General features: G+C 39.0%; 1 protein-coding gene across 4 annotated transcripts in view; it reads left to right on the top strand.

Annotated features, from left to right (window-relative positions):
* Positions 1–12,969, top strand: part of ZC3H12C (zinc finger CCCH-type containing 12C) — a 72,880-nt gene extending 59,911 nt beyond the window's left edge. For all 4 annotated transcript variants that reach the window (XM_027563808.1, XM_027563811.1, XM_027563809.1 and 1 more), the window contains exons 4-6: positions 2,544–2,778; positions 4,767–4,873; positions 5,687–12,969. In XM_027563808.1, the coding sequence (XP_027419609.1) occupies positions 2,544–2,778; positions 4,767–4,873; positions 5,687–7,086 (1,742 nt within the window). In that variant the 3' untranslated portion in view covers positions 7,087–12,969. The remainder of the gene's footprint in view (positions 1–2,543; positions 2,779–4,766; positions 4,874–5,686) is intronic.

Below are 12,969 nucleotides of genomic sequence, written 5' to 3'. Positions count from 1 at the left end.
CACCTGACCTGCCTCTTGAGAAACCTATATGCAAGTCAAGAAGCCACAGTTAGAACTGGACATGGAACAACAGACTGGTTCCAAATAGGAAAAGGAGTATGTCAAGGCTGTCATATTGTCACCCTGCTTATTTAACTTACATGCAGAGTACATCATGAGAAACGCTCAGCTAGAAGAAGCACAAGCTGGAATCAAGATTGCCAGGAGAAACATCAATAACCTCAGATATTCAGATGACACCACCCTTATGGCAAAAATGAAGAAGAACTAAAGAGCCTCTTGATGAAAGTGAAACAGGAGAGTGGAAAACCTGGCTTAAAACCCAACATTCAGAAAACTAAGATCATGGCATCTGGTCCCATCACTTCAGGCAAATAGATGGTGGAAACAGTGCCCAAAATCACCGCAGATGGTGATTGCAGCCATGAAATTAAAAGACGCTTACTCCTTGGAAGGAAAGTTATGACCAACCTAGCTAGATAGCATATTAAAAAAGAGAGACATTATTTTACCAACAAAGGTCCATCTAATCAAAGCTCTGGTTTTTCCAGTAGTCATGTGTGGATGTGAGAGTTGGACTATAAAGAAAGCTGAGTGCTGAAGAATTGAAGCTTTTGAACGGTGGTGTTGAAGAAGACTCTTGAGAGTCCCTTGGACTGCAAGGAGATCCAACCAGTCCATCCATCCTAAAGGAGATCAGTCCTGAATGTTCATTGGAAAGACTGATGTTGAAGCTGAAACTCCAATACTTTAGTCACCTGATGCAAAGAACTGACTCACTGGAAAAGACCCTGATGCTGGGAAAGACTGAAGGCAGGAGGAGAAGGGGACGACAGAGGATGAGATGGTAGGATAGCATCACTGACTCAATGGACATGAGTTTGAGTAGGCTCCAAGAGTTGGTCATGGACAGGGAGGCCTGGCGTGCTGCATTCCATAGGGTCGCAAAGAGTCAGATACTACTGAGCGACTGAACTGAACTGAACTGATTAGTTGAAAGACACAGTGTTTAGTGAGAGCTTTCTGAACACTGTGCTAGGTGCTTTCACACCTGATAACTCATTGATTCCTCGCAGCCTATAAACAGCATTTGAGAACATAAAGAAGCAGGCTCAGTAAGACTACAGTTGCTAGATAGAGTGGCAGAACCTGAGATTTATCCATGAGTTCTGAACTCTGAACACTCATACTTCTACTTCTCTGCTACTTTTCTAAACCAAAGTTCTGGTCCTGAAGTCATTTTGTCTCATGACAAAACTCATTTTGACATCATGAAATCTACATGCCAAGTTGACCCATGTCACCTCTCCATCCCCTATACTCTGCTCATACTTCCATTGTGGCAGTTACAAACCCAGCTTGCCCAGTCTACATGCTTGCCCAGCCCAATAACTGAGGCCTCCTTGAGGAGAGAATGTTCTTCATTTTGGACATTATTGACAGCACAGCACATACCATAGAGTAGGCATGTAGTGATTATCCACTTAAAAGAGAAATTTTTCAGAAATCAGTAACTCCAGTTAGTAAGCACTGAGGAGAAGTGGGCCTTTTTTAAAAAAATATTATGACGTCTGTCAGCTCATACCCAGCACTTTGTGCTAGAACTTAACAATGGTGGGAAGTCTGGGATTGAAAGAGCTAAAGTATGAAGAAGGCATGGTGAGGAGACAGTTTTATCATTAGTCAAAATATGAGCTCTGCTACCTTTAAAAAAACAAAAACAAAAAACCCCAAAACACTAACAAGTCAGTAGAGTTAGAAAGTGCTGAAAGTGTGTGCCAACCAAAGAGAAAATGAGCATTCCCCTACCTGTCCATTTTTAATCAATGGCTGTTTTCCCCACGTAATCACTTCTAATTTCTTGCTCAGTCCAGCCCCACAAGACAGCTGGTCTTTGTTAGTACCTGTCTCAACAGGAAAGGACACAGAACACAGAATGGCCTTGTCCAGAACAGCACTTGTGACTTCACCGCCTCCTTGCTCTTTGAAACTTTTGCATCTGAAGACCCTTCCCTTTGCTAGCTCGACGTCTTTACTTCTCAAACTCTGCCACCATCATCACATCCACTAGTTAGAAAAACAGCACCACAAAATAAACATGGGGGAAAGAATCTGTTGCTCAGACGTAAACCCACCACAACTGCTTTGTTAGGACAGTGTCATGCTAGGGGCGTGTGAGAAGCTAGTTCACTGTGTAGAGCTGGTGGCTCCAGCTGTCAAAGAAAAGCTTTATGTGATGAAAATCAGACTTTGTTCAGTCATGTTTCAGTTTTATGCTTTTTTTTTTTTAAGATTTAAACTTTTCATGTTTTTTAGGTTTGCTTTGTTTGGCTTTTTTTAAACCTTTTTTTAATTGAAAATCCTGAAGGAAAACTGTTACTGGGAGCTACAAATTTGCTCCATCTACAAACTATAAATCATAATCCCTAATTAAATGGGTGCATGCATCCAGTTCATGTTATAAAAACTGACTTTGTATGAAAGTTGTGAGATGTGTTTTGCATGTTTTTATTACTAAAAATCCTACCCTGATATTCTTGCAGATCAAGAAATCCTACGTAAATTAGAGAAGGAAAAAATCCTGGTGTTCACGCCTTCGCGACGAGTGCAGGGGAGGCGAGTGGTATGCTATGATGACAGGTTCATCGTGAAACTGGCCTTTGAGTCGGATGGTATAATTGTGTCCAATGATAACTACAGGGATTTGGCAAATGAGAAACCAGAATGGAAAAAGTTCATAGATGAGCGATTATTAATGTACTCATTTGTCAATGACAAGTAAGTAAAACCACTTACAGTAACACTGCTTCCCTGCAAATCTAAGTATCCCTGGCAGCAGGCTATAGGCTTGTCTTTTTGCCACTGACCAGACGTAAGACAGTTTCTTCCAACTATTGATGTCCCCACTCATCCTCAGTGGGAGTCAGAAAATGGCAGAGTCCTGCCTCAGGAGGCCCTGTGTGAGATGCAGGCTGCCCTGAGTGACTGACATGTGGAGGCTGGCCACCTTCAGAGGATGCAAATGTGGAACACACTGACCACCAGAACACTGCCTTTCAAAATCTACTTTAGAGCATTGAGAGCTTATTTAAATATATGATTTTTAAAAAATATTGTAGCAATGTAAAACTATTCATGATTAAATTGATAATGGACATGTGATATGCACAAAGATGTCAGGTCAACTGTATTTACCAATATGTGGGAAAAGCTCACCTGTTGATAATCAAAAATGAAAATTAAATCTACAAAGAGTATATTTTTCACCCATTTAATTCACAAAATTAAAAAACATATTTTTGTATATGCCTTATGCTGTTATCACTGGAGAAGGAAATGGCAACCCACTCCAGTATTGTTGCCTGGAAAATCCCATGGATGGAAGAGCCTGGTAGGCTACAGTCCATAGGGTCGCAAAGAGTCGGACGTGACTGAGCAACTTCACTTCACTTCACTATGCTATCTATTAAAGACATAATGAAACTGATAAATTTGGGTATGGTTTAGCAGAAGTCTTAAAAATACCCTCTCAAAGCAATGGTCTCATTTCTTGGAATATATAATGAGGGAAAAAGGAAGATCAAAAATGTTCACTTCTGTATATTTATAATTGCAAAAATTCAAAGACAACTAAAGATACAATACAGAAATCAGTTAATTGCGGTACATCTCCTAGTGGAATATTATTCAGCTATTCAGAAACATGGGGAAATATTTGTTAAAAAGCAAAGTATAAAATTGCATTTGTGCTTGTAAAGTGCTGTGTACATAGAGGAAAATAACTAAAATGCAACACATAATGGAAAATAATTGTATTAAGGTTGTAGGATTGAGTGTTTGTCTTCCATTTTTAATCTTTTAATATTACCATATTATGTGTATAATAGTAAACATCATAGTTGCTCAATGGTATTACTCAGGCATGTTAACACCCCCTTAGGAGTTGACACATTATTCACATTTTACAGGTAAACGTGGTTTATTTCATGTTCAGTAACATAACTAGTAATAGAAATCCTCAGTCACCTCTTGACAGTATTCATGCCATGAATTCTTGCTTCGATTGGACAGTCGATCTAAGATAATAAGTTTATTTCCTTAAGATCTTTTCTATCTCAGCTAAGAAGTAACCTTGTTATAGTGGGAAGAGAATGAATGTGGAGTTAGACAAATTGAATCTTGGTTATACCATGTGAACTGAGATAAAAATACTTAGTTCATCTAAGCCTAAGTTAGAAAAGTGTAATCACCTGTGAAATGGAACTAATTCTTCAAGGGATTATTGCTGGGATGAGATGCAGCGATGTGTGCAGGGCATCTGACACATGCTAGGGGTCTGGGTCGTTTCAGTCTGCCTGATCCTCTCTCCCACCTCTCCCTTCTGTCCTTCAGCACCTTCTCCTGGCTCCCACCTGCCTCATATTGCTTCGCAAGATTAATGTTCTTAAAGCCTGTTGTAAAATGCCATTGTGATCGTTTTCTTAAGTCCTTACAAAATCCCGTGAGAAAAGGAAGAATTAATTAGAACATGCTAGGCCCAAAACTTGTTTGAATTAAATGCAAGTTCAGCTTGAAACATTTTAATTTTGTTTTCATTAAGAAAACTGTTTGTACTGATTTTTTTTATCCTATAAATGTTGAATCAAAATATTTGGATTAAAATCTCAAAATAAATACCTTAGGGTGAATATTCTTTACACTCTGTCTTTAGAACTAAATTGTCAACCTTCTACTTTAGATATAATTTTGTATTATGTCCATGACAGGTTCATGCCTCCAGATGACCCTCTTGGCAGACATGGCCCAAGCCTGGATAATTTTCTAAGGAAGAAACCTATTGTTCCTGAACACAAAAAGCAGCCTTGTCCATATGGTAACTTTCTTTATAGTATCTAATAAATGCCTTTAAGTAGCTCAAATGGTAAAGAATCTGCCTGCAATGCAGGAGACCGGGTTCAATCCCCACGTCAGGAAGATCTCCCAGAGAAGGGAATGGCCACCCACTCCAGTATTCTTGCCTGGAGAATGCCATGGACAAAGGAGCCTAGTGGGCTACAGTCTGTGGGGTCACAAAGAGTCGGACACACTGAGCGACTACACTTTCAGTTTTTTTCACTTTAAAGCACAATATTAAACATTTGTTATTAAAAATAAACATAAAATTTTGGATGGCATATAGTATGCGGTTCTTTTGAATGTATTAAATTAAAAAAATAATAATTGTTTTTACCTAGTTGGGTTCAGTGTATATTCATTTCCCCTGAATTAAAGCACTGTTCTAAAAACTCAGATAAATTCTACATGAAGTTAGTTTCCAGGTAGATAAAAACTTGGAGTTCTTCCATCTAGCTGCATATCAGATTAGAGTGGCTTTATCACATCACAGCAGCACATTTTGCTCTGCAAAACAAAATGTCCTACCTGACTGCAGAGTTGTACTGGAAGAGGAGAGGCGGGTAGGAGTTGAGGACGTGAAAGGAATTATTACTCAGTCAGCTGACTTTCTTATTGCTCTTGATAGCACTGACATGGGAAGACTGAAAGGTGGCATTTCTCAGAAGCAGGGAGCAGAGTGGCCTTGAGCACAGCTCCCATTCCTGCGCTTGCTTCTTTCTTAAAAGTGCCACACTGAGTGTTTAGGAGCTGGCGGAATGCTCCTTTGCCTAATTGATTTTACTCTTCATAGGAAAGAAGTGTACCTATGGACACAAGTGCAAATATTATCATCCGGAAAGGGGCAGTCAGCCTCAGCGGTCCGTGGCTGATGAGCTGCGTGCCATGTCCAGAAACACAGCGGTCAAAACTGCGAATGAAGGAGGACTGGTGAAAAGCAACAGCGTCCCCTGCAACACTAAGGGCGACAGCACTTCTGATGTCAAGCGAGGTGCTCCAAAGAGGCAATCAGACCCAAGCCTAAGGACTCAAGTCTACCAGGACTTAGAGGAAAAGCTTCCCACCAAAAACAAACTGGAAACCAGGTCTGTACCTTCCTTAGTTAGTATACCGGCTACTTCTACCGCCAAACCCCAAAGCACTACATCTTTAAGCAATGGCCTTCCATCTGGAGTTCACTTCCCACCTCAGGATCAAAGACCACAGGGGCAATATCCTCCGATGATGATGGCAACCAAAAATCATGGAACGCCAATGCCTTATGAACAGTATCCAAAATGTGACTCGCCCGTCGACATTGGATATTACTCCATGTTGAATGCGTATTCAAATCTGAGCATCTCAGGCCCACGGAGCCCTGAAAGGCGTTTCTCGTTAGACACAGATTACAGGATCAGCTCTGTCGCCTCTGACTGCAGCAGTGAAGGGAGCCTGAGCTGCGGGAGCAGTGACTCATACGTGGGGTACAACGACCGCACCTACGTCAGCTCCCCCGACCCGCAGCTGGAAGAGAACCTCAAGTGTCCGCACATGCACCCTCACGGCCGCCTTAACTCCCAGCCCTTCCTGCAGAGTTTCCACGACCCCTTAACCAGAGTGCAGAGTTACAGTCACGAAGAACCAAAGTACCATCACAAGCCTCCGCTCCCGCACTTAGCCGTGCGCCTGCAGCACCCGGCCGTGGGCGCGCGGTCCAGCTGTCCCGGCGACTACCCGTCCCCGCCCGGCTCGGCGCACGCCAAGGCGCCGCACCTCGGGCGCTCCCTGGTGGCCACAAGGATAGACAGCATCTCCGACTCGCGGCTCTACGACGGCTCTCCGTCCAGGCCGCGGAAGCCCCACGCCCGCCAGGAAGGGCTGGGCGGCTGGGACCGGCAGAGCTACGGGCTGGACGCGTACGGCTATCGGCAGACATACTCCCTGCCCGATAACCCCACGCAGCCGTGCTACGAGCAGTTCACCTTCCAGAGCCTCCCCGAGCAGCCCGAGCCCACCTGGCGTGTCCCATACTGCGGCGCGCCGCCTCCGGACCCCCCCAGGTACCAGGACAGCCGAGAAAAGGTCTTCGTCAACCTGTGCAACATCTTCCCGCCGGACCTGGTGAGACTTGTCATGAAGAGGAACCCTCACATGACAGACGCCCAGCAGCTGGCTGCAGCCATTCTAGTGGAGAAATCACAGCTGGGCTATTGAAAGATGATGCATCTTTGTGGTGTTTAGTAGTTTTTTTTTGTTCAGCTTAAACGCTGAGGGAGGTTTGCTACAATAGCACATGTGATCTCCTTCTCAGCAAGGAGGTTATATAGTATCCATTTATGTGAAATACTGTATCATGGAATCTGTATGTATAGCCCCACATAGTGGAAGTATCACGGGATTGCTTTACATTCAAACATTTTTTTTTTAAACATTTCCTTTTTAAAGCTATATATCCTTGGCTGGAAATTTTTCCAGTTTATTAGATGTATCTGTGATCTTTGATATTAATCTTTGGTGCATCAGGGGTTTATATGCAGCACTTTTTATCTTTGTTTCATGTTTTATTAACTTGGTGTTTGTCTATCACTTGCAAGCAATTACAATACCTTCAGAATGTTGAACATTGGACTAGACCTAGCAGACTGTTTTTTCAAGCCAAGCTTAATTGGGATCTTTTACAGCTTTTTAAGTTATTTTTATTTGGGGAAAGTGGGCTTCTTTGTGCTATAATCATTATTTATAGAAACAAAGATATACTACAGCACTGACTTTATATTTTAAACAAAATGTAAGTTACAAGTTTATGTTGAAATGGGCAACAGTATATATTAGAATGATTTACAATATGGCACTTTTCATTGTTCTATTTTCGTTTGGATTTTTTGTGTTAAGTAATTAGTTAATTTAATATGGTTGACTTAAAGGAAAGCAGATGCAATCAATGGAAAAACTCGTTTCCATTTTTTTATATATAAAAAAGGCAAAAGCCGTTAACTGTTACAGTATAGAGCTTTGTTATCCAGCTATGATGTGCTTCTAGACAGTAGAAATGGAATTGAATTCCTAGACTTCCATTAACTTGTATTTTTTAATGTGTGTGTTTGTCTTTTTGTTTGGGGGCACAACAATACTGGATAAAATAACCCTTTTGCAGTACTTGCCTGTTTTTAATGAATCTAATTATTCTCAATGCAACTTTTATATTTAATATACTCTTTAGCTGTCCTGCTATTTATCAAGGCTGGCCTGAGGTGGTTTTCTGTGTTGAGGATATGCAACATTTGTTGATACTGCACTATAGAAATGGTGATGGAGGAGTTGTAAATGGTAACTTAAAATTTTTGTAAGATACTGTATATTTTCCATTTTCCTGAAGGTAATTTTTTTGGGGGGCCTGTCATATTATTAAGGCCAGATTCTTGCCACAAATAGTGTAGTTTTAGATACAGACTGAAGTCTGTTCTTGTATTAGTAAGGGATATTTCTGGTTTCAAAGTCATGGGTTTTGCTGAGTGTGGATTCGTTTCTGTTGTCGGTTAGAAGAGAGATGTTGCAATCCGTGGCAGATAGTCGTGTGACTGACATGAGGACTTCACTGTTGCCTCCAGTTTTTGAATTTTGCTTAGTTTAACAGACTCATTCTGAGCTGTTTCTGGAGTCTGCCTAGATGCCATGGTTATCCTGATTATTCTACATGCTACAGTTTGAAGTAAAGCCCTGAAAAACCAGAAAGTACCTTTTACTGTTGATACAAATTGTATCTTTTTAACTATAAGAACTATTTTGATTTGTAGATCTAGTTAAAACACAAATGTGTAACTCCGATTAGACTTTTGGGCAACATTTTATCCCTTATTTAAATACAAATTTTTAAAGTAAAATCGAAGTCTAGAATAGGGTAGAAAATAAAAGTAACAATTTAGGTAAATAAAAGTGTCTGTCTTATAGTTTTATATATTAAAATATATTAAATGAATTTATTGGCATTTTCTTTCTCCTAAAACTTACCTAGCGTGAACTTAAAATAAAGGTAAAATGCTGCCTGAAAATAACGTCCAAGCACCTTTGACTAGTACAACATTTTCACTACTCGTGTGACACTGTGTGTCACATGAAGTAGGATTTGGGTTACAGTAAATGCTTCTAAAAGGCATTGTGCATATTGACATATCCAATAATCTGAACCGTGTTCAGCAAACCTAATTCAGGAAAGTGGGGTTCAAGTCGCTGCTGCCGCCTGCGAGGTGAGGTGCCCCTCGCTGCGCCTGCAGAGGATATGGGCGCTGCCGCACACCCCTGCCGCAGCGTCCTCTGAGCGACCTGCTCACTTGTGAAATCGTTCTCCTGATTTTCTCGGTCATTCTCTGTAAACAAGTTTAATGTAGACGTTAACCCAGTGCCAAAAGTAGGGTTACAAATGTGGAGTACCTTTCATTTCAGTCTTCTAAGCTTGCTTTTTTTTTTTTTTTTAAAGTATGAAATCATTTTTAAATTGTACATGTAGGTTTTGCTTCCATTTTCTTAAGTTTTAGCATTTGAATTGTTTGAAGATTTTGCCAAACTTTTTTACTTTTCTTAAATGAGCTCTTAGATGAAATGTATAGCACACCCTTTAATTTACCTCCTAATGTCTGTAGCTAACCATCTGTCATTGCTTCCTGGATTTTAGACTATGGCAAAACAGTGGAGCTTGCCCCTGCCTGTCCTGACGTGACTAGCTCTGAGTAGCCACACTGAAATCCTTCAGTGTAATTGACTGCAAGTTAAGAAGTAGCAGTTTTCTTATGTCGAGGCAATCTGTACTCCTCTCCATTTTTTGGAAGCACTGATGTTGCTTTTGGAGCTTAAGAATGAGATACAGCAGTTTGGCTGACTTGAGATACAGCAATTTCTTAATTATCTAAAGCAATAAGTAAAAGGATCCATCATTAAATTCAGAGCTCATCTCAGAACTTCATTTTAGCCAAAACTTTCACTTTAATCATATCTTCAGACTCACTAACAAATAACCGGAGAGAGGTATATTAGTAAGTAATGAAACTGCCAGTGGTGGTCAGCTGACAGAAGAGGAGGGATTCAGACTGGAATATTCTGCCCTGAGTAATTGACAGTTGACTGGACTTTACACAGTAACTAGCCGGTTTGTTGTCTCTGTGTCTTACTACAGAGGGAATTGTACTCAACTGGCCAAATTCTGGCCCTTAGTATTTCCTCCTTTCTTGCATGCGATACCTAAGTTTTCAGTCTCCTTTATATGATCCCTGTATCCTGATAGAGTGTGTCACTGACCTAAACATTTGAAAGAAATGTACACCAGTATAAAATATTTGATACTGGTAGAAACTTGAACTTTGTGTTTTTATGAAAATTCATTTATGAGAATATGTAATATAACTAAAAAGAGTGTTTTATATATATATATATATATATATATACATACACGCATACACATTTGTTAAGAAGTATTAAAAATGTAAGAATGTTACTCTTTTGATGGCTAACTTTTCCTTAATTGAACTGTTTCTTTGAGTTGTGGACGACCAAGTCTGGAGTCTGGATGACCAATGATAAGATTTAGAACCACTTGAATGGAAAGCAACTCTTTACTGGCTTTATTCCTGATATTTTTAAAGAATTATTTTAATAATTTTAATAGAATGTGTAATTTTAAAACACACAAAAAACTTAAAGTAGTATTGCTTATACAGATAATTATTTAACATGTCTTTTATGGATGTATCTATATGTATATAGACAGTAATATATTTATAAAATAAATATACTTTATGTTGTAGTTGTTGTAATAGATGGGAGGATGGATGGCTCTGGATATGTCTGTGTGTGTTTTGAAAACTCGAGCTGTTTTTCCCCTGACTTAATGGCAATTACCCTAAGGGATATTTGCTTTTCATTATTCTTCTTGCTACTCAGCTTCCTTATTCAAGATAAATAGGATGTACAGTTTCCTGGCCATTCTTTTAGATGTGGCTCATCCATTTTATTATCATCCAGCTCCTGGAGAATTTCTGAGTGACCTAAAATCAAACAGATTATGGCTGGAGAGATCAGTTGTGTTCCAAATATGTTAAACACGGAAATTCAGCTAGTATGTTGAGTTTCCTTGTTATACACCGAGAAAGCAGAGTGTCAATAACAGTAGAGAAGTAAATGCATTATTTTATATTGGTCTGGGAAACCCTGCAGGGCAAGGGTTGACAAACTTTTTCTGTAAAGGATAGGATAGTAAATAATCCAGGCTTTGAGGATCATATGGTCTCTGTAAACCATTCCCCTCATCCCTTAAAGTGAAAGAAGCAGCCGCAGAAAATACATACATGAATGGGCATGGCTGTATGTCAGTTATATGCTCACAGAAAGGGGCTGCAGGCCAGATTTGGCCCAGGGGCCAGAGTTTGCTGATTCCTACCCTAGAGGGAGAAAAACAGGCATATTAAGCAGCAAATACTGATACACATTAAGAAATCATACTTATATTTCAGTTGGCATTCAAAGAAAATCCACTATTGATGACCTTAAAAAGATTTCTCAGATAGTCACATATTAAAAGCATCTTAATTCACTTATGTTTTCTGCCTGGTCACACCCATTATTTAGTAGAGATAATTTCTTGTTAACCATCCAAAAAAAGAATTCTGTAAAAAGATGTTTTAATAAATATTGGAATTTTTTCATGAACTTTATACTGATAAATGGGAATCCTTACCTACCTTTTGGTTTTTTAAGGGCCTCATGGACCAAAAATTCTGTTGTATTTTGAAAATTAGCATATAATTAGCCATAAAATATTTTAAAGACTGCATTTATCAGTTACATTTTTCTGCTGGTTTTTGATTTCTAAAAAATGACAGATTGGCCCTTCTTTAAAAATGGTTTTAAAGAAGATCAATATATTTTAAGTTTACATGCTGTAAACTTTATTCTGTAAAATTAAAAATTGTGACTAGTATAATTGTGAGTGCACTTGTTGTATTGTGAATCTCTTTATAAGAAACAAAATGTATACCTGCTTTCTCTATCCAAACCTCTAGTATAGATTTAAGACACCTTAGGACTGTCCTCAGTGAAATACTCTTAACAGGATCATGTATGGTTTTAAATTCATTGGAGTACACCACTGAGCGTGTTCATTCACAGCGCTTTGTAAATGATGTTAACATCATAAAATCACATCTGTTGGAATATTTTGAATATTGTCATCCACTTAAGTTGCTATAGTTTCTTTTAAGATTGGAATATAACTCTAGTTTTAACGGGTGTTTACGGTTTTAAATATTTGTGTTTTTTTTTTTTTCTTTAATGCCCTCTGTTAACCTGCTTTTTGCTTCTGTTACAATAACACTTTGTTATGTTGGGAGTGGCTTTTTCCCTAAAGCTCTTAGTCTTTCAGATTGAAAAACAGTTTAAGGTTTTGATCACTTGACAATTTGGCAGTAAAAAAAGAAATTCTGTGCGTGTTTCAGTTCAGTTTTATAGATAGTGTAAAATTTCATTTTTTAAACCATATACCGAATTTGCCAATTTTCTGTCTAGATATTTCAGATGAATAACAAATTGTTCATTTAAAGCTTTTGACCCCATTCTTGAAGCAACTTGTGCCTCAAGGGAAGATAACATTGAAGAACAATGGTTTGTTTTTATAAAGAATGTGTTTTAAATATGAAGACTTTCTTCATTTGGGGGAAATTATAAACATCTCATCTAATACAGAACACCCGTCAACGTGCACACTTCCACAAACATGCGGACATGGCATTGCCAGTGAACCCAGTTATGGACTTTATCTTTTCCTTCTAGGTTTTATCCTCCCAAATCAGAGTCGTTTGCTGAGAGTAGAAATTCCAATTTGATCCTTCAAACTTATAAGAAAACAAGGCGAAGAATATGTTTAGAATAACCATCTGATGAATTCATGTGATTCTGTTTATTCTATGTCTGTTCTGTGTGTTTGTGTAGTGGGATTTTTACAGCTCCAAAAAAGCAGTATTTTAGACCTACCGGAAATCCATATCAAAACAGCTATGTGATTCTGCCTCTGAGAAAAAAATATATATATATTAAAAAACTCAGTTTTCTTAT

Source organism: Bos indicus x Bos taurus, chromosome 15 (assembly GCF_003369695.1).
Source record: "Bos indicus x Bos taurus breed Angus x Brahman F1 hybrid chromosome 15, Bos_hybrid_MaternalHap_v2.0, whole genome shotgun sequence".
Taxonomy (NCBI): Eukaryota; Metazoa; Chordata; class Mammalia; order Artiodactyla; family Bovidae; genus Bos; species Bos indicus x Bos taurus.
The sequence above is the reverse complement of the archived record's forward strand: the minus strand, read 5'-3'. Positions and strand labels throughout refer to the sequence as shown.